Genomic DNA, 21,645 nt, shown 5'->3' on the forward strand with positions numbered 1-21,645 from the left:
CGCACATGCTCCTTCATGAACAAGGCGTCATCCATGATGATCCCCAGGTTCCTGGCATGTTGTTTTGGAGTGGGGGCCAAACCCAATGAGGGTGGCCACCACGAGGCATCCCACACCCGTTTGGCACCACCAAACAGAAGAATCTCAGATTTTCCTGCATTCAACTTTAGGCAGTGTGAATGCATCCACTGGGCCATTTCTGAGAGGCAGTCATGTAATTTGGTTTTAGTGATATCAGGCTTCTCATCCAAGGCCACCATCAGCTGCGTGTCATCCGCATAGGAGCAGATGCCAATGCCCCACTTCCTTCCAATGTCGGCGAGAGATGACATATAGACATAGAAAAGGGTGGGGCTCAATGAGGCACCCTGGGGGACCCTGCAGCCGATGGAGTTAGGCCTGGAATGGAACTGACCCATATGTACTGCCTGAGTGCGGTTGCTCAAAAAAGAGTGCAGCCAGCTCAATGCAGTGGATTGAACTCCTTTGCTCCGAAGTATGTTCAACAGGCAATTGTGGGATACCGTGTCAAACGCCGCTGACAGGTCAAGCAGTATCGGTGCCACTGCCCCACCTTGATCGGTGGAGGATGTGACACTGTCCGACACTGCCAGCAACGTTGCCTCGGTGCTGTTAGCTCTGAAGCCCGTCTGGGAGGGATCCAGGAGGAAGTTGTTTTCCAGGTACCTTGTCAGTTGTACATTGACCAGTTTCTCCAAAACTTTGGAGAGATAGGGAAGCTGGGAGATGGGTCTATAGTTCTCTGGGTTGAGAATGTCAGATCCAGCTTTCTTCAAGAGGGGGATCACCGAAGCGTGCTTCCAAGCATCAGGGAAAATGGCAGTTCTTAGTGATTTATTAAAGAGTTGTGTGATCAAGGGACAGAGCGTGGACGCAATCTTTGAGAACACAAAATGGGGGCAGGGGTCCAAGGGGGAACCAGATTTGACTGTGTTCATGGCTGCTAGGAACTCGTCCACTGAGAGTGGTTCAAAGCCAGTTAAAAGGGGTGTAGTTCCCGAGTCTGGCGGGGCTGTTGATGCTTCTGTTATGATCACAGTATTGGGGGGGTTTATCTGTGTTACTGTGAGCATGTTGGGGGGTGAAAGTAGAGTAGATTATCTTAATTTTCTCAGCAAAGAAGGTGCTAATACGATCACAGGCCTCAACCGAAGGAGTGGATGCGCTGGGTAAAATAATCTTTCTTTGCATTTTTTATGGCAAGGGTATACAGTTTCCGATTAAGGACATAATTTAATCTGGCTACACTGTCCTTGGACTGTCTCCAAAGATGTTCAAGTTTTTGACATTCCCTTTTAAGATTTTTTAAATGGGGGGTGTACCATTTCTCCGTTATAGCTTTTTTCCTAGGTTCCCGCATCGGGGCTAGTTTGTTTAATATTTGCAGTATTCCAGCGTCTAATAAGGTGACATCAGTACAGACAGAGGAATCCTCCGGGAATTTAAAATTGGCCTCTTGAAAATGATTATCGAAATTAGATTCATTAACTAACCTCCAGGCTTGTTTAGAGATCTGGGGGACTGCCTTGGGTTTCAGAGACTTGCAGGGAAGGTCGAGTGAGAAAGATATGAGGGAATGGTCCGTCCAGAAAAGAGGCTGGACCTCACGTATGTTAGTAGATTCAATGTTTGTAAAAAGTAGGTCCAGTGTGTGGCCAGCTGTGTGAGTGGGGCCCACTACCCACTGCTTAAGGTTAAGGATCTCCATGTCATATTCCAATTGGGAAGCTCCCAGAGCATCCATTTTCTCATAGTGAATATTGAAATCGCCAACAATAAGGTCGTTTTTATGTTTTAAACAGAATGGCAGGAGTTTGTTGAGTAATTTAGCGCCAAGATTGGCTTGCTGTCCAGGGGGGTTGTATATTACTGCTCCAGCTAAGATGGTGAGACCCTCATGGAGTACTCTGAAAGGTAAGGTCTGATGTTCGTTGTGGGCAGCTATTGGTTCCGCAAAACATGCTAAATACTCCCTGAATATCACAGCGACCCCCTCCTCCTCTTTTACTAGATCTATCTTGCGTAATAATTTTATAATTAAAGGGGAGGGCGTTAGCTAGATCCGGGGCATTAGTATCGGATAGCCAGGTTTCGGTAATGAAAACCAGGTCCTGGGTCTTGGATGGAAGTAAGTCCCAAATATCCAGAGCATGTCTAGGTAGGGATCTGGCATTGAGGAATAAACAGTTGAGGTTCATGTGATTGTTAACATGGATTGTGTGATGGCCTAAAGGAGATTGATCCATGCTAGACCAACGACAAGCGAGGCAGGAAATAGGTCCATAGGATGATCCTGGGCCTGTTTGAATACATAGCCTTTCATTATTGCCCTTTTTATCAGCATAGGCTAGCAACTCGCTACGGGAGAAGCGGATGGGCGTGGACAAGTTTCGAATGATATCAGCAGGGGGTATGGCCCCTGGTCCCGGCTGGTCGCGGACGGGCGCAGACGGGCTTACCTTAGGCGCACCTTCGGCGCGCCATTGACGCGCCCGTCCGCTGCGCCTCGGCCAGCACATTGGAATAAATAGGGGGGGGGGGAGGGGGAGTGCGGGCTCCTGGCTCCGCCCTCCGGCTCGTAGGGGCTGACCCCTGATTGGTCTGCCTAACTCCCCTTTGGCTCTCCACGCAATCGGCACTCAGCCGTGGTGGAACGAAGCCCGGGGATTGGCAGCCAGAATTTTTAGGGGAAGAGGAGCAGCCTAACTCGCTGTCGTCCTCACCGTATTCGTGCAAATCACAATTTAAAATGCGGGCAGGTTCGAAATGCGGGCAGTGCAATAAACAATTTTGAAAGCGACCAGAATCGGTGCAGGTAATCAATTTTAAAATACGATCTACAATTATAAACAAGCATATAAACAAACACAGCGCTGCAGCTACAGTAGCGATTCCACAGTAGTTAGCAACTAATTTCAAGCCCTGTGTATATGAAAAGCTTTGCCGCCTTCACACCCTTTCCAATTTTTAGGAGAAAGACAAAATTGGATGTTCATAAGCAGGCAGGACAATATTCATCTCACTTTTTCTGAATGTAAATGCCACCTTTGTCGCTGTAGGCTTTGTGCCCTGCATAGACGCTTAAACTACGCTCTTTTCTATAGCCAGTGCAAGTTTGTCGAAAAATGGGGCACAGAATCTTTTCTGTACAGGTCCAGAACCAAGCCCGCAGCCATGTTTTGGTTTTCCAATATTTTGAAAGCCCAGTATAAAGTGAATTAACATAGTCCAGTTGAGCTGTTATTGTCCCTGAACAAACATATTTCAGCAATTAACTGGTAGCTAAGGGAATTGTTTCCTTAGGATTTTCATCCTAATGAAGACTGATTTTGGCTACTTCTTGTTCCAGAGAATTTAGAATCGAAGGTCACCCCAAGATTCTTCATTGTATCTGATGAGATGGAGGCCCGTCCCAGATTCCTTGGCCCCCTGGACCAGATATCAAAGCTGTTACTAAAACCTCCATCGTTGCTGTGTTTAGTTGAAGTACGTTGTCCTTCATCCATCTTGCCACAGCAATCATACAAGTCTAAGTATTTCTGGACCTGTACCTGGTCCCCATCTAGCCTCACAATAAGTTGAGTGTCCTCTGCTTACCAGTGGAGCAAGAAATAAAAAGAAAGAATCAAGACTGCCAAAGTTATGATGTGAACACTATATAGGAGAAGGCTAATAGAAGAAGCCTGCTGTTCATCACATATAAGGGTTTTTGACAGGGATTTAAAATTGCCCAACAAAACTATCTGCAGTCCGTCATGAGGAGAAAAGTCGATCGAAGTCAAGACACCACCTCAACTACAGGGTGTGGTAATGTCTGGTAGGAGACAGTGTCAAAAGAAGCTGACAAATCCAAGCGGATCATGAAAGGAGATTTCCTTTTCTATAACCAGAGATAGGGGGCAACCAATGCAGAGACTAAAGCCATCTCTGTGGAATGGGGCGACCTGAAACTAGACTGAGCAGGTTCAAGCTGTCTGTTTGCCTTCAAATAGGTGGGTTGACATTTGCCAAACCCAACATCCGGTTTCTCCATCCAGTGGCTAGTGGTCTACTAGTAGCTCGCAGGCACCTTCAGATTAGATTGCGACCCTGAGTTCACTTTTTAGGTTTCACCCGCCCAGCGCAAACCTCGTGAAAGCTATTTTATTTAATTTAAATCTTAAAAGGGGCTTGCATCCCACTCCCTGGCTTTCCATACTTTTCATTGGCTTCTGTGCTGGTCACGTAGTTTTCCTCTGTGTTTATTGGCTGTAGCATACTGCTTCCTGTTCCTTGTGTGTGCTCTTTTCAGTTCCCCATGGACCAAGTACTGTATTCTCTTTTGTGGAACCTTTTTTTATTTTATTGTTTTGGGTATTCCATGAGGCTTGGAAACATGTTTTCCAAGCCTCGCTTTTCCAGGATACGTAGTGTAAAAGCTTGTTTAAATAACCTCTTGCGCCTCCCGCTTTGTGTGAGCGCATCACGCTTATGTGACATGATATTGACACTTGGAACGTATGTTGTGTTTCAAGTCTCATATTCATTAGAAGCGGATTGAGGCTTACTTTTGTGTATCTTCAACGAACCACACAACACCACTCAGAGATGAGGTACGTTTATTTGTACACAGAGCATTGAAGGTACAAAAGCTCCACCCAGGTTTCTCTCCGCTGCTCCAACTATCCTTCTCAGAATCCCCTCGCCTCACACCGAACCCAAAAGAATAATGTTCCATACTCCATTCCCGCATGTGCCCATTTTTCACTTGCAATCAATCACAGCGAGAAGCCTTGTGCAAGACGCAGTTTATCTACAAGCTTTACTTCCGCATTCTTTTTTTAATTTATTTTTATAATTATTGCAATCACAATGAAGCACAGCACATGATAGCAGTACCTGTTGACCCCTACAATGCCAAAGAGGTGCCTTTGCTGTATGCTTGACCAGGATAGTACAGATATTTACCATAGTAAAACAAAATGTCAAAACGAAGAAAGGTATTGAAGGGAAAGATGTAGAGAAAACACGCTTTGTTGATATAATGAAGAAGCGAGCACTTACACAGGAGAAAGACGCGATGCAATTCTAACCCTGGGTACCAATGATCCATTTTCACAGCCAACTTCCAAGCAGCATATGGTTGCACACAACTCATTTACATACCATACTTCAAGCCCAACAGTTCAAAATACAAACAAATAAATGAAATTCTGGGGATTCCGCCCCAGGCTCTTGGGGGAATAAAACAATGTGGCATCAGATCCTGCAAGGAAAAAAATGTTTATATTCACAGTGGAACTACAGAAGAAGTCTAGGGTGATTACTTTCAAGCTATCGATTAAGAAGAGCATATGCACTGTGAAAGCTGTTCTACTCTTCCATTTCTACGCATGTTCTTTTCTCTTCCTGTGTCCTCATTACTTACTTTAACGCTGCCCTTTGCACCCCTCCCTGCACTCCTTTGCCAACCCCCATCGGATTTCAGTCGCACTGGATTTCCATGAGTGTGCCCGGTGTCGTCATTTGCCTCCACCCACCCTCCTTTGTTATGCTGTCTCCTCCAGGGCACCGCCATTCCACGTCGTTGGCTGCCACCGTGCCTCCAGCGTAGTTAGTTGTGGTGTTCTTTCTTGTCCGTTTTAATGCTCGTTAAAAAACAATAATCAGCGTTAACACGAGGTTACTAGATTTACATGATCGCAATACACACAAAACATGAGAGCATTCATTGCGCTCGAAGCTGGAGTCTCACTGACCCCCTGGTAAATGCTGGCTCATTTGTGACAGTAACCTGAAAACCCTATGACTCCTAGTAAACATGGAAATGTTCATTCGCAAATAAATGGACCTGCAGCAAAGTGGCTACTAACAAGGGAGAGGATGTGGTCTAACGGGCAGAGAGTACTTCCGACCAAGATATTGTGTGGCCTACATCTAGTGGCATAGTAAAAGTGCAGTTGTCCCTTACAGAAGTATTTACATGTGGTCCACATTCCCTTGTTTTACAGTTATTGAGGCTCAGTGATCTCCTCACAGCCCTGTGCCTTCTGCACTATTGATAACTAACTTCACATTGTTGCCTGTTGCTGCATCGCGGGCCAGTGGTGAGGCCCATCCATAGTCAGACTTTTTTTTTTTAACAGGCTATTGTCAACATGAATAGTTGAGTACAATGTATTCTCCTGGTGCAAAAAAAGACTACAACTTCCATAATGCATCTATCTGTCGGTCACCTGTTTTATTCCGTCTGCTCCTTCTAGAAAATAACCTTGACATACCACCAGCACAATTTCTTTTATCTTGGGAACAAAGCAGTGAATGGGGTACATCTTGTGAAGAAGCTTCACTACGAACACTAATATTTGCACCACTTATGTGCACTGTAATTAGCAATAAAACACTGCAATTTGTTAATTTCAAGTGTAAATGTTAAATATCTGTTGAAACCATAGTATTCTTTGAAGCTTCAGGCAATAACTCACATCCCTTCTGTATCTGTTGTCTCTTACATTTAGGGCCTGATTCCGATGCGATTAGGAAGCCCTCCTAATGGCATTTGTTCCGTCCAAATCGGATCGGAACGTGTCTTTCCGACTGACTTGAAAAGGTTTCCGACCGAATACAATGCAAGTTAGGCTTTAGGAATATCCCAATCCAAACCACACTGCATTTGGAATCATTTGGAATACCCGAGCCATACGGCACAGAAACGTACGTCTCTGTGGGCCGCGTTTTCAATTGACCGAGTAAGATGGTGGATTTGGACAGCCTTTCCGAATCGTGCTGTCCAACTCAAATCTGCAGTTAGAATCAGACTTTGGGTGCCACGTAGCGGGCCCCTCTGCACCCAGAGCCTTACCAGCCGGGCCCATGGCCTCTTCCCTCCCCCCCCCCCCTTACCAGCCATGCACAGTGTGGCAGGCACCAGATGGTGCCCGCCACAGGGTGCCGGATTTCCCCCATCCACCACTTACTTCAATGGGAGCCTGTGCATTCGGTCGGAATATAGGCTCCCATTGCAGTCATTGGGAGTCCGACCGAATCGTATCTGGAACCATCCGGATGCATCGTACTCAGTCGGTTGGACTCTCCCGATCCAAGTCGGTCGGAAATAATTCCCAAACCCATTCGGTCAGGAAGCTTTCCAAACCACATCAGAATCGGCCCCTACGTTCTGCTATGGTTAGTAAAATTGCTGTTCGGTGCTGCCTGACTTTGTTTACAATGTGTGTTGTTTTATGCGGTATACTAACAGTTATCGTTAAAATGTCATTGACATACACAATAATGCTTTGCCATATTCAATTCACATCTTTAATTTTTAGGTCTCCTTTACAGATTGCTCCTTTTCATTATCCTCCCTCCACTTTTCTTACTTATTCTTTTTTTCTCTCACTAGTTTTCTTTCTTCTTCCCTGTCTTTTTCTCCCTCCCTGTCTTTCTCTAATACCATGCCCTTCTCCCTTTCCTTCCTTCCCTCCCTCTCTATCGTCCTCTTCCTCCCTTTTCTATTTTCTTTCTCCCTTCCTTTCTTAATCCCTCCCTTCCAAACCTCTTTTTATACCTCCCCATCTTCACTTGTATTCTTCTACTGCCCCTTCTGCTCTCCCTAACTTCCATCGTCCCTCACATTCGAAGTTCTTTCCAACCGCCTCCCCTTTCTCTCTTCCACCTTCTGTCCCTTTCCTTGACTTCTTCCTTTCTTTTTGTGTTTAGCCTCTTAAGACAACGCTCTATGGCTCCAGTGGCAGATTTCTTTTAGATATGTATGAAGCCTTTGTTTAACTTGCCAAATATATACTGGTAATTATCCTAGTAATGGCCGTAATAAATGCTTGGTTTTGCATCTACCTTTTACCCATTTTCCCCATAGCTGCACCAATTTCAAGCCTACATATCGGGTACATGTATTTTTATTATAGTACTACCCCATTCACCTAATCTCCTCACCTTCTAATAAAACCAGTAAAAACACAATATATTGTCTTTCTGAAAACACAAGTCATCACACTTCAACATACTTTCAATAACTTATATCGCACAACTATTCCCCAAAAAATATTACTAACCACATAGGCAAAACTGAATGCATTTACCAATGCTTGTTGAAATAAGCACAGGGTTACATTTTCCTTTAAAAGTTGGAAGAAGACTGCGCTTATTTTACATTATTATCATCAGTCTGCAGATAACCAGGCCTGATAATGTGAGCAGTGCTGAAGTCAGATTTGTGACCCAGTGTCTGGCACAGAGGTGAAGAACTGAAGCACTGAGGTATTTAACTCTTAAATAAAAGTCCTTGTCAACTCAATATTAGAGTGAGAACAAAATGATGTTTCTGAATGCTTTTAAATGAGAGACAATTAAAAGGGAGAGTTAACTTAAACATTAAGTTGACTCTTCATTTTAATTTCCTTCCATTTCAAAGTACAAACCGCAGGCCTCTTGCTCCCAGTGACACTAAGGCACTGTGCCATATTTATAACTGAAAAATAGTATTTTTTTTAAGTGATAGAAATTTAAAGTGAAGAAACATATTTTCAAGAATCATTAAGCCTTAGTGTTTTTCTCCACATTCAATTGTCAATTGTGTCTTGGTATTTTATGAAGCATGTTTCTTCGCTTTAAATTCCTCCCATTTAAATAAATGACTGTATTTTTCGGCTATAAATATGGCACCGTGTCTACAGCCCACTAGGTGCAAGAAACCGGCTGTTTGTAAATGTGAAATTGACATGAGAGAAAATTTAAATGATGAGTTTTATGGAATCCATAGAAACAAAGTTATCTCTACAGTTTCTCCCATTTCAAAATGTTCATTTACACACAGCAAACATCCTGCTCCCGGTGGCTGATAGACATGGTGTCATATTTAGAACTGGAAAATGCAGGCATTTCTTTTAATAAGAGAAATATAAAGTGCAGAAAAATATTCCATATTATGAATTTTTGCAGAACATTTTTCTGCACTTTCAATTTGTCCCATCAGAAAAACTGTTTGTATGTTTGTGCTATACATGTAACCGTGACAGATGGTGAAAGGTATGTCCTGTGCCACGAGTACATACGACACAGGCTCGCGCTCACCCATACAAATATACCCCATTCATACGCACACATGTTCGTGCATCCCCAAAGACCACGCTCTACCTGACACATGGAAGCCCTGTCATAGTGCCCCTAGTCAAAGTATTTTGTTCTAACCATAGTGTCTGGCTCTATGAGCATTAGGCTTAAAGTCAGTAAAGCTCGGCGTGGGGTTTCTGGTAACACCTCCGCGAGTGGATTGGCCTTCAGTAGCTCTGTGATTTTCACTGATTAGAAGTCGCTGTCATTGCAGAAAAGGTCGGAGACTCCTGCCCTACATAGACTTTTTTGCAGAAGTGATATTGATCTGTAATTGGAAGACACCTGTCTTCCTCAGTAGGCGAATAACTACTGGTTTTTTTTTTCAGTTTGTTGCCTTTTGCTATGTAAGAACCGAGAAAATAATTAGTTCAATGAGTCTATGGCAGATGGCATCTTTGGCCAGGTGTGTAATCATAGTTCTAGATGGATACATGGGAGAACCAGTTTTAATGTTCATAATTTGTGCTTCTAAAATACTTGGTTTCACCAGCACAAAAGTGTCAAAGGTTCCGGCTATGTTCAAGATGTCTAGCTGAGCATGGCTTGCAAAAACTGAATCTAAAACTGCAGAATCTAACATGGTTCCAGTTCTCTCTCTTTTTATTTTCAATTTAGTCAGAGTTGATTACAGGATTCCTGTGTGAGCTGTGTGCAGCTCAAGAGAGAGGCTATTTCCTTCACTAGACCAAATACTGATCGTATGCAACAAGGCACATTTATAATTCTTTGAGCATACAAATTGGATCTCTCCTTAATGGTATTTTCTTTACCTTTTTAATACTATTTTATAAAGTGATTTGGCACTGAAATCAACAGTTTCTCTGGAGTTTTTCTGCTTTTTGTGCGTTTTAGTGGAATATAGCTATTGATGAACCAGTTTATTGGGCCTAGTTTGTCTTGGAATAATTATTTTCTCAAGGTCTACCTTATCTAGTGTTGAGGTTATCCATTTGTTAAAGATGGCGGTGGTCTGATTGCTATCACCTTCAGTACACAAACGTTTTTGGAGAATGCAGCCTTAAAGTTGGCCCAGGCTTGGCCTGCATAAGGTGTTTGCTCAGTTGTCGCTTTCCTTTTTCCCCTAATACTGTCTGTCTGAATTAATCGAAAATAGTGGTTCGTCCAGAGTGCAGGAGCATCCTTTTCTACTACTAGTACTACTAGTGTGGACAGGTTTAAAATGGGTCCTATTCCCTTCTCCTTTTCTACAGTTTTTAAGAATCCCTGCCATTCAGTGGAGTATAAATCACCTGTTAATATATTGATATTTAATAATACAGATTTGGCCACTTGCAAAGCAAAATGGTACACAGTCAATGAATGTGACTGTAAAAAATGGACCTCACAACTAGAAATGAGAGCACAGTTTATAGACTAAATCGAAAACATGCGTTTACAAATAATGCCCCACCCCCGCTCGTTCTTTTTTCCCAGTATATATGGGCTTCTGTAAAATTACCGACAACTCTTGATTGCCAGGGCAGGACATGAGCTTACTTTAAGGCATGTTTCTGAAAAAAAGAAAAAAAAACAATGTCTAGATTATGCTTGATAATTGTCACATTGTGGTTGAAAAGCCCCATTCCTGCAGCGAGTGCCTCTTCATTTGTTACTGGCATTTGAAAGAGGGCTTGTTGCATGCATTTGCAAGTCCTGCCTCATTAAATAGGTGTAGTGTGGTGAGTGCAGAACAACTAACCTCCAGAAAAGCCTAGACTTCTAACACTTGCTCCACATCCGGTCAGAAGAGTAGGGAAGCAGTGTGACACCCAGAGATCCAAGCTGTGCACCTTACATCCTGAGAAGAGAGCTAATGAGTGTTCACTGAGGGAAAGGTAAAAACATATTTGTCCTACCATTTCTTGCTTCTTGATACGTTTAGGAGAACATAGTGAAAGTACAATGTTAGAGGTTGGTTTTGTGAAAAAAACTATACTTACAAAGTCTAAATAAAATCACATTCAAAAGTCCTCAGAGTGTCCGCTTAAGCACCAGTTGATCTTGGAAGTAAAAAACACATGATGAGTCTCTGTATTCAAGCGTTTATCTGGCCAGTATTTGACTCCATGAGGCTCCCTGGTTCTCAAATACTTCCTCAACACCCACCAGGAACCAAGATTGTCTGAACACCCTTCGGTCAAGCAGCAAAAGAAAGAATTTAGAACTAACTCAAAATACTTTTCAGGGGTTTCCTTCCATTGCTCCAGAGATCATACACAAATACTTCAGGTTGCAGTTGGCTGGCTTAACTGGCAGGGACTAAAGGCTGGTGGGAATGGCCGATGCACTATAGCAGGGACCCAAGAGCACATGTGCACAGTCCAGGCAAAACTGTTCTATTAAAAAAAAAAAAAAGCTGGCAGTGCACTCCTGCGCCTAAAGATTGAGTCACAGGTTAAATCGCCAGTCTAGATTCCAGTATAAAGGCCTTAGTCGCAGCGTACAAAAGATAGTTAATGGCTGAATAATCAAGCAGGTTGAGCATTGGACCCAGGTGCTTTGGAAGACTGATAGTCTAGAATAAGATGCCCAATTATTTCCAGTGTGTCTGCAACCCACAGTGCACCAGTACATATGTATGCTTTATCCACTACTCCGGAGGGAACCAACATTCCCATAAGAAGCACTTGAGCTATTTTCCACATTATTAAGGTGTGAAATCTTAAGTGGTCAAATTCCTGACAATGTTCATGGGTTGCAGCCCTTAGATTTTTTTTGTTTTCTCTTCTAACATCTGATGAAAAGTTTCTTATATGATGTCTTGTCTTTGGCTCTCCGTCAGTCAGCATGTAGTTAATGTCTATTTCACTAGGCATTGATACATTTATTTGTTGCTTTCAGACTGGAGTAATATATTTTCTAGTACTCGAAAACTCACAATTACCCCTATGATCACATTCTTCTTGCTTCAAAAGCAAATATGCCAAGGGTGAAACAGTTGTGCTTGCCCAAGCTTGAATTGACAGCCGTTTTTAAAGTAACTCTCCGAACAAAGTGTCTGCTGAATGTTAAGAACCTTCATCCTTGCTTGCACATGTGAGCTATATTCAGTCTCTCATTTGGCTGTTACTAAACATTCTCACCCAGCCAGATTGCCCACATTGAGAATCTACTGACTAATGGTTATAAGAGCTTTTAAGGTAATAGATTCTGGTAAATGATCTCTGAACATGAAAGGAAGAATGCCGAAATAAAAACAATTATTAAAAACAAAAGTAGATTTAAATAAAAGTGGTCTAACACTGGTGCTCTATATGGAGGGATATGAGTTTAATAGATCCCAAAAGAAACCTACCATTCAGAGGGAAAGATTTAAACATGTTAAGATCTTACCAGAAAGTCACCCTATTATTTCCTTCTTTGAAACGGAATTGAACCAGAAGAGAATCCCCCAAAATGTTATAAATCCTCAAATGAAGAAGCTTTAAGGGAAGCCTGTGTTATATTTAAATTAAAATCTCCAGTTAAAATTATACCATGTAACATTAACAAATATGTTCATAAGCTTATCCTTCAACTTGTGTTTTCTTAAGTATTTATCTTGATTAATTTAATCATTTACAATTAACACACATTAAGTCTGTTCATTGTATATAATTGGTTGTAGTTTCCTTTTAATTTCAGTACTTGAAGATTCTGTGCATTCTTTCAGGAGTTTCAAATTACTAATACTTAGGATAATAATATTAATGACTTGGTCCCCAGTGACATTTTGATGCTTGTATGGGCGAGAGGCAGGTATCACAACCATAACTATCCCAGCTTTCACCATGTCAGCACAGGTTTCTTCTATGCAAGCAGAATAACAATTGAAGATATATTTGAGTGAATCTTATTCTTTGAGAAACTATGTAGCCCAGTCATGTTCCAGAAAAAATCTTCAGGAAGCAGAGCCTGGATCGTAGCCAAATTTGAGCTAGTTAGACTCTCATTAGGAAAGAATTTTACTCGGAGACCAGAGCGGCGGTGACCCAAGAACAGTATCTGACTGCCTCGTATTCTGTTAGAGAAAATCACTAAAACATTTTTACCAAATTTGCCATTCCAAGAAAATTGCAGCTGCCATGGCTTGAGTCTTTCTTGAATCAGGCTTTGGGGTTTTTTCTTATTTTTTTGTTTGTTGTTTTAAGAATCCAACTTTCTTTTTCATTATTAAAAATAGATGTGCCACACAAATTGCTCTTCCCTACAAGAAGGATTTCGGAATCTGAGGTAGTTCTGGAATAAAATGATGAGTCGTTTGCAAAAAAAAGTACTTTCATTTTTTAAGGTAATCATCTCGATCTTCTTGTTGAATGTTCCAGTCTAACTTGGACTACATCTGTTTCAAGGTATTGCCATGGTTAAACGTATCACATGCCTCTCCTTAAATGTCCACTGGGTCACATCCCCAGGCTGTATTTTATAGCAGGCAAAGATTTTGTGGTGCAATTTTATTCACCTACCAAAGTAGATGGTGACAGACATAAAGGAAGTCTACATTTATTTACTTTATCTAGGCAACGAGATTCCACGCAAAGCATTTCAGGTTATAATGTACCCACTCCTTCCTCTCTCTCAGCTTATGAAGGTCAAGAGTCTGTTATGCCACAAACAGTGATGTCTAAAGAACCATTAAAAAAGTAATAAACAGCACCAAAATACTTTACCTTATTGGTGTTGCTTCTAGAAATAATTTCAGAGTCTAAGGGGAATATAATCAAAGATGTTAATAGAACAGATTAAGATCCGTACATCGTCGCATATTGACGAGATGCTACCGGTAACTTCAACATACTCGTAACCTAGTCAGCTGAAGAATGAACTCTGAAAGAGGCGTTGCTTTGTTTATTAGGGATTCCTGGGGGTGGGGTTGCATTCAGCCATACAGCAGAGAAATTTGAGCATGTCCTAGCTTTCACCTCATTAATTGTAAATAAAGAATAAATATTGGATGCATAGAAAGAGGCTTGATTCTCCACAAACCAGCGAAAATGCAGAATTGGCAACCTTTAACTCTTTTTTTTTTTTTTGACAAGGCAGACTAAATTCCTCATTTTAAGACAGTGGCTACAATTATTGATAGTAATGCCTCGATGGGCGCCCAAGACAAAGAACTGATTTACTCTGTGATGAATTTAATGTTACAGCCACAAAAGTACTTGATTAGGCATCATGATCAAAGGGTGTTGGTTTCATGGGGAATCATTTGCAATGGATAATCACTAGCCTCTGAGTCTACATACCTTCTCTTCACCATGTGGTATTACTAGTTTGAGGTTGTTGACTGTTGGTTTTCAGCCAATCAACATGAGCCTTCAAAGTTTCTAGGAGGGCATTAAGCTTAATTAAAAAAAAATAACTGATACAGTTACAATAAATTGTTGACGTTGCTGATCTATTCCTTGCCATTGTTGAATTATTTGCTCGAAGATAGTTTAATTTAGAATCAGTAGATGCCACATAATTAGAAAGGTATGGACAACTAATCAACATGAAGTTCATGTTAATGGGTTTGTTAGTTAAGAGCTTTTCAGAAAACATCCAAGTTAGAGCACATCTTTTTGCTTCAGGTTCAGCTATAAATAGGCTCTGCCTAACTGTCCTGATGGGCTGAGCTCGTACACAACAAATCTTCGTAACTTCCCGTTTAGGGTATAAAAGTCTTCGAAAAGTGGAATATCAGTATTTACCTTGGCAGTCACTACTGACAGCTGTTCAAGCTATGTGGAGTCACTGCACTTAGTGTCAATTGAGTTTCAAGAGGCAGAACTAAGCAAAAGCTTTCCGTCCTTCTACTCACTTAGCATTTCTCCACAGGTTCTGTAGGTTTTACAGCCAAAATCTGCCTTCAATGGAAAGTGCTCTTCAAGACTTTCCTCAGTTTATCCACAGTGGCGTAGCTAGGGGGAGGCGGTGGGGGCGGTCCGCCCCAGGCGGCACTATTTTGGGGGCGGACAAAGGCATTCAGATAAGGCTCGGCTTGCTTTCGTGGGCGTTCGGGACGGGCAGAGAAGGAAAAGGACTCAGACAATGTCCTCTTCTTTTTTGTGCTGGCCCCCCCCCCCCCCCCCTCCTATTATTCCCTCTCTTTCTGTCTTGCTCCTCACTTACTGAAAACCGTAACGTGAAGAAACGGTTCCCAACCTCTCTTTCCTTCTTTCATTTAGTTGCTTCCCTGTGAACAGGAACCAAAAAAGAAGAACACTCCTGCGGGAAATGCCCTTTTTCCTACATTTTTCTATTCCAAAGTGCAGCGGGATGGAGAGAAATAGAAGGTTTTAAATATGAAAAATAAATGCATAACTAAATAAAGCAAGACAGAGTGGTTGCAAAGTGGCCAGATTGGTTTTTTTCACATCCAAACACATCAGCATCACTTTACAGACTTTGCAGTGAAGCGCTACTTTTGTTTTATAGTCTTTCTTTGAACAGCATTGTTGTCCCCAGGTGGGGGGGGAAGTGCTCCATTCCTGGAGGTACTGCAATACCTGGTTGATGGGTGGATTGGAAAGCAAAATGTGTACCATGGTTCTGTTTATGGATGTGGTCTTTTTAAACCATACGGCTTACGTTTTGTAAGGATCTAAGCAATGGACATTGAAACGGTTCTCTTCAGGGCCATGTAGTCATGTCCTTAACTTTTCGGGTAAAACCACTCGCTGATTTCTGAATAGTGAGTGAGAGATCATAAGGTAACCATGTTGTTTCTGCTTACATTTCACATGCTTTACTTAATCTTGCATTCCCTATGAGTGGTTGCTTTTACTTTTAGTTTTTAGGCAGAATATTACTCTTATCAAGTGCATAATTTGAATTGAGCCACACCCAAGTGTTTATAGCGGGCACAATTAGGTTGTAGCTGAAGGCAGTGCAAGTTTCTCTCAGTGGGGAAGTATGGTGTTCAGTGGGGTAGAGGATGTGGCACTATGGCCAGAGTTGTCAAATTTCGAACTGGGGAACCGGGTTCAGCCTTCACGACCAGTCCACCAGACCACTCTCCTGAGGGAGCACATTCCCATGCTAGACCTTAGAAGGCTTGATGTCTTAGCACAAGCAGGTGTACCCTAGTGGTGTCAATTGTGGGTTAACCTTGAAGGCCTGTCCACCACAATCCATACTGAAGTTCATCTCCAGTCTTGCAGGCAGGCCTACGAAGCAGCACGCCCTAGAGCAACAGTGATCCAGTCGCTGTGACTCTGTCACTGAGGTCACATGAACCTTGAGCAGGTTAGGGCGACGCGAACGGTGTGACCGCACTGGGTACCGATTTCGGTTGGGTGCGTAGTGTTTGCAAGTATATTATGGTTTAAAAAAAACTTGCTGCCACCTTCCTGGCCTCCAGCAATTTTCAGAAACAATAAAAATGTCATGATAACTTTTGTGATTAATGTTCTTCCTAGAGAGAGATCCGAGTTTTCTCTAGTGGAAGGGTTGACTCCTGGAAAGGTAACACAGAGGGTTAATATGCCTGCTGCAAAGAACATGTACCATGCAGATCACAAAGTGCACTGCTTTAATGGGGGGACCATGATGAATGGTCATTTAATGTCAGCTGTAGATGATGGATCCCTGAACAGTGTTATGTATGTGCATGTTTGCATTGTGCTGAGGGGATTACCAGGTAATTGTTCACACAGCTCTCTAATGGATGTCACATGCGGTTTTTCTGAGTCCCCAGATAGATCTTGCAGTCTGTGTGTTCTGCCAGTCACCGGTGTATTCAACTGTGTAGCCTTGGACCGTGTCATGTATGTGCATGTAACTTGCATGATCAAGGTAATTATTAGCGGCGATACTACGTGCCTCTCGGTCCTATTTCAAGTGCTTGCCGTCCTTTTTCCCCAGCAACGCCCCCCCTCCCCAGGGGCGGCAATCTGAGGGATAGCCCCGGGCGCCACAAGCTCTAGCTACGCCTCTGTTTATCCACACTGCTCCTTAACACTTTTGCCCACATATGTCAGTCGCCAGTGCTCCACTAAGCCTGCCACCAAGCCAACATATGATTACCACTTGCTGGTAGTGCTTGCACACACGTCCTCATGGAGGTTTTACTTGTGTTAACTTTATCTCATGTGCGTCACTGCTGCAGATGCAGATCTCTGCACTGGCAAAGATCATTTTAAATGCAGCTTTTCTTTTTAATCACCCAATAACCTGCTGCGTCAACACAAAGTGCATCTTTCACACAGAATTGACACCATTACTGCTGGCTCTGCATCAAATGGAGGCTCAGAATGCAGTGTCCTCCTCATTGTGCTGTCTTACACCAAATTGAAAACCAGTCCAAAAGGCTATACAAACCAGAACTACATAGCTAAATGTTAAAGCCTCTAACTTTATATTTAGGGAGGAAAAATCACTGTAGTTTCTTCTGTGTTCTTATTCAACAGTTACTTCCATGTCACATATGGGAGAAAATGTTTGAATTAGAGCATGAGGTGTGCAGCACTGCACTCGCACAAGCTGTCTGGCTTTACCAATAGTTACACTAATGTGATTCTGCTGGCAGAGCTATGAGGAAAGATAAGACGTAGGAATTTGGAATTCAATTACAATCTGCAATTCGGAATGAGCTGACCTCGAAAATGCATAAGGTGCCTGACTCGTTTTGTAAAGCCCACCGAAAGAGAGATGATCTAAAAGTTCACTTGAACCAGGTGAACGGTGGTGATAGCCAAGGTAAAGTCTCCTTTAGCGGTCACAGCAGATAGTTTGCCATTTGCAAAGTGAAGAGCCTGTGATTCTTTGAAGTAACCCTCATTTAGTTCTATTTAAGAAAAAAAATTATCTTGTCCTAGCATGATTTTTCACACCAAAATACTAGGGGGAAACAGTTGTTTCATAAATGGTATACTTATGATGATTGAAGGTACTGCTACGGATAAGGTGCAGTCATAGAAGAGGAGCAGCTTAATGGAAAGAGTTCTGCAGAGTTACGAGGCTTCAAGGGAAAACAAAGGAAGCTTTAGAGTTTGTGGTTGAAGGATGCAGAGGTGGGAGAAAGGGAATGGTGAGCGTATTCCAGTGAAGGAGGACAAATATAAGAAACAAGAAGGTACAAGGAGAGGCCGAATGTAGAGGGCTTCTATGGCTTTTTATTGAGTAAGGCCATAAATACATTTGCAGGTGATGCACATTTCTATGATAGGAATCCGGTGATATAAGTGAAGAATAAGAGTGGACACAGCCCAGTCTTTTCCACTCAGAGCTCTGTCCTGTGCTCTGGTTGCAACACAACCCGGCTCTGAGAGACCCACCATGCTGGCATGGATCCTTAGTTCGACTTCAGCCCAAGGGCTGTCTCCAAATCATTTCCAAGCAGACCATCTACAGGGACAGTTGGGGATGGGGACACAACTACTTATTTTTGTCCAACTGCACCCTCCCCTCTTCCCAGTCCAAAGTGACCATAGCAATGGGATGGAATGTGGTGACTTTGCTGGCATTGGAGACTGGATCGGTCCTTCCAATCAGGTACTGATCTGAGGGAACCAGTTGCTGGGTCACTTTAGTGACAACCCCAGATCCCTCAATGCCTCTATCCTGGACCCATTATTCTTGGGAAACTTCCTGTATTTTTTCATTGTATCTTGCCAGGCAGCACAGACTAAGTTTACCTCTCCCTCAAAGACTAATGTCGCCTCAGTGGTGGGGCTACTGACATGGACAGGCCCCACCTGGGATCCCATCTGGATGTTCACTACGGCAGGTGTACTAGAGGCATTTTACTTAGTTTTAAAAGCCAAGATCTTCAGTTTGTTGTCCTATTGCATTACAATCATGACTCCACGCCTTGTTGGGGTCCCAGTTCATTTCTTCCTCTGGTACCCACCCTCAGACTGTGTAGAGACTCTAGGCCCACCCTACTGAGCAGGTTTTTGGGGGCCTGGATTATTTTTAGTATTACTCTTTCCGGGGGGGGGGGGGGGGGTTTGGCATCTTTCTTTTGGTCTCCCCTGGCCAGTGTTAATTTTGGGGACCCATGTCTTGACCCAGTGGTCTGCCTTCTTCCCCCATTCTTGAGGAGAAAGTGGACCTAGGTCTACCAGGAATTTATGTAGTTTCTCTTGGTGACAATAAAAAGGTTCTCCTTCATATTCTAATTATACAACTCTTCAAAATCATGTACATTATTACCACTCAACCAACCTCCTAGTGTTTTCACTGAGTAATCTGCAAAATCTACCCAGGATTGGCCTTGGGTTTTGTTGGCCTCCCTGAATCTGATCCTGTACGCCTCAGTGCTGAATCCAAAGACCTCAATGAGAGTACCTTTCAAGAGGTCATAGGATGTATCCTCTTTCTCATTAAGTGTCAGGAGCGTATCCATGCACTTTGCTGAGAACATTTCCCACAGGATAGCACTCCACAGCTTGTTGTAAACTTGTCTACCCAGACAGGCTCTCTTAAATGCAGTGAACCACTTTGTGATATCATCACCCTCTAAATATTTAGGGACGAACCCGTTGGGGATTTTGGAGTCAAAGTCTACCCCCCTATTTATTATTTTGCTGCCACCAGATATAGGCCCATATCTGCTCTTTCTTTTTCTAGGGCTAGGAATTTAGCTTCTAGAGCTGTCCCCTCGGCCAGTTTCAGAAGGTCTGCATCTTCAGTGCCTGCTTTATCTGGGATACTACAGGGGTCACTTCCACCAGAGGTGTTGCGATCTGAGGGGGTAGTGATGGAGGCAGTGCCCACCCCCCTCCTCCACCTCCACCTTCTCCTCTTCTTTTTCTTCTTCCCCAGTGGGGAAAGTTCTGTTTTCCAGGACCTTGTCGTCATTTGCTAGCAACTGCTGGAGATGAGTTTTATTGGGTTTAGGACCCATGGAAAGTTTCCATGCTTTGCTCAAATCTTTAAGTTGTGAAACTTTAAAATGTGCATAAGGACCCAGGTTGAGATACTGACTGGTCCCTCCTGCAGTATCGTTCATGGTGTTTAAAGTAAGTGGGGGTCTTATTAGAGGTTTAAAAAAAAAACTCCTTAAGTATTTTCAAGGTCTAACCACTTTACAGTCTTTTAAGTTTCTAAAACAGTGGAAGACTTAACCCAGGCCCTAACACTATTTTTTTTTAAATTTGGGAAATAATCGACAATTGATATACGAAACTTCTCTCTAAAGAAAAGTTTTGGATTTCCTCAGTGAAATCAATTATCAATCAAGTGGTACAACAAATGTCAAAGTTTTGTAACCCACGCTGCACCACCTATGTAGGAAGCTGGCTCTGTATGAGATATTTCAACTAGGTGGTAATACTGTGCAGAGTCCAGGGGTCTCCCAAAAGTGTACAGGGCTCAATGTAAATCCCAAAGTGCTCTATAGTGGTAGTGTGAGCGAGCAGCCTTACGCCTAACACAGAGTGTAAGATATTTATTGCACAACAGTGATTAATAATGGACACAGGACTCAAGAAGGAGATCCAGACCAATTTTAGAATTGGTCCTAATTTCTCCACCATGGGGGTCCCACATGAGTGCTCCTGTCTCTCCATATTTTTATCTACTCTGTGTCCATTGATAGCAAGCTAATAGATCTGTACTGTGTTTTCCCTTTCCCAGAGCTATCAAGCAACCCCTCTCTGCACTCCATCCTGATCCCTGCCCATACCCGGAATCAAGCTGCTGCTTCAATCCCTACGAATGCTACATCAACATCTGGTAAGATTTGTGATTTCCTTCTGTATTAAGTACGACAAGAGCTGACACGAGTTTATCTTCTGCGTCTTTTACTGAGATTGCATTAAGAATAGCCCAACATTTACTTTCCTTCCACTACCTACATTAGGGTTCCTGCAGAGTAAAATGAAAAACACAAATGCATCTAACCATGCAGAAGGAGGCTACTACATGTAATCCCCATGCATTAGAACAGCACACTCTTTACTTCCCATTTATACAAAACGGTCAATGAAAGAAAACTTCCTTCAAATTGTGTAAAGAACTGACAAGAAAACTCTCAGCAGCAGGCTTGTATTTGCAAAACATTTGTTATTTTTAGTGTTTTTTTTTTTTTATATAAGTTTCTCCTAACTTGTGATATCTGTACCTGTACGTTGTTGTAGAGACACAAATAGTGGAAATATAATCAAACCCCTAGCACATCATATGTGCATAAAGCCATCCTCTTAATCTCTATTAGAATATTGGAATGCTGGAAGCTCCATTGAAAACAATGGAGCGCTCCGGGCTTATAATGGCTGGTATAAGCCCGGAGCACCAACATTCCAATGTGTCTTTGTTCACAGCTCTGGCTGTGAACAAAGACTTCAGGGAGCCGGAGGGGATTTCAATCCCCTCGCGCTCCCTGAAGGCTTTGTTTTGTTAGAACATTCTGCCCTCTAGTGGCAGAATGTTCTTATAACCCTTCGTAGCAGGGCTATACCGGCTTTTAAAGTCCCTCTGCTTTGTTAAAGTCCCTCTCGCTGCAGCGGGCCTTTAACAGCCGGTATAGCCCGCTACGGCGGGCTATAAGGCTATAATATAAGCCACTGACCCAGTGGTTTCTCTTGTGTATGTGATTGGAAACTG

The 21,645-nt window shown here is 42.7% G+C and overlaps 1 protein-coding gene across 2 annotated transcripts in view; it reads left to right on the forward strand.

The window, feature by feature from the left end:
* GSK3B (glycogen synthase kinase 3 beta) overlaps positions 1–21,645 on the forward strand; it is a 702,432-nt gene that overhangs the window by 646,955 nt on the left and 33,832 nt on the right. For both annotated transcript variants that reach the window (XM_085621049.1, XM_085621050.1), the window contains exon 10: positions 20,677–20,775. In XM_085621049.1, the coding sequence (XP_085477175.1) occupies positions 20,677–20,775 (99 nt within the window). The remainder of the gene's footprint in view (positions 1–20,676; positions 20,776–21,645) is intronic.

This window comes from Triturus cristatus, chromosome 8 (genome assembly GCF_964204655.1).
Source record: "Triturus cristatus chromosome 8, aTriCri1.1, whole genome shotgun sequence".
NCBI lineage: Eukaryota > Metazoa > Chordata > Amphibia > Caudata > Salamandridae > Triturus > Triturus cristatus.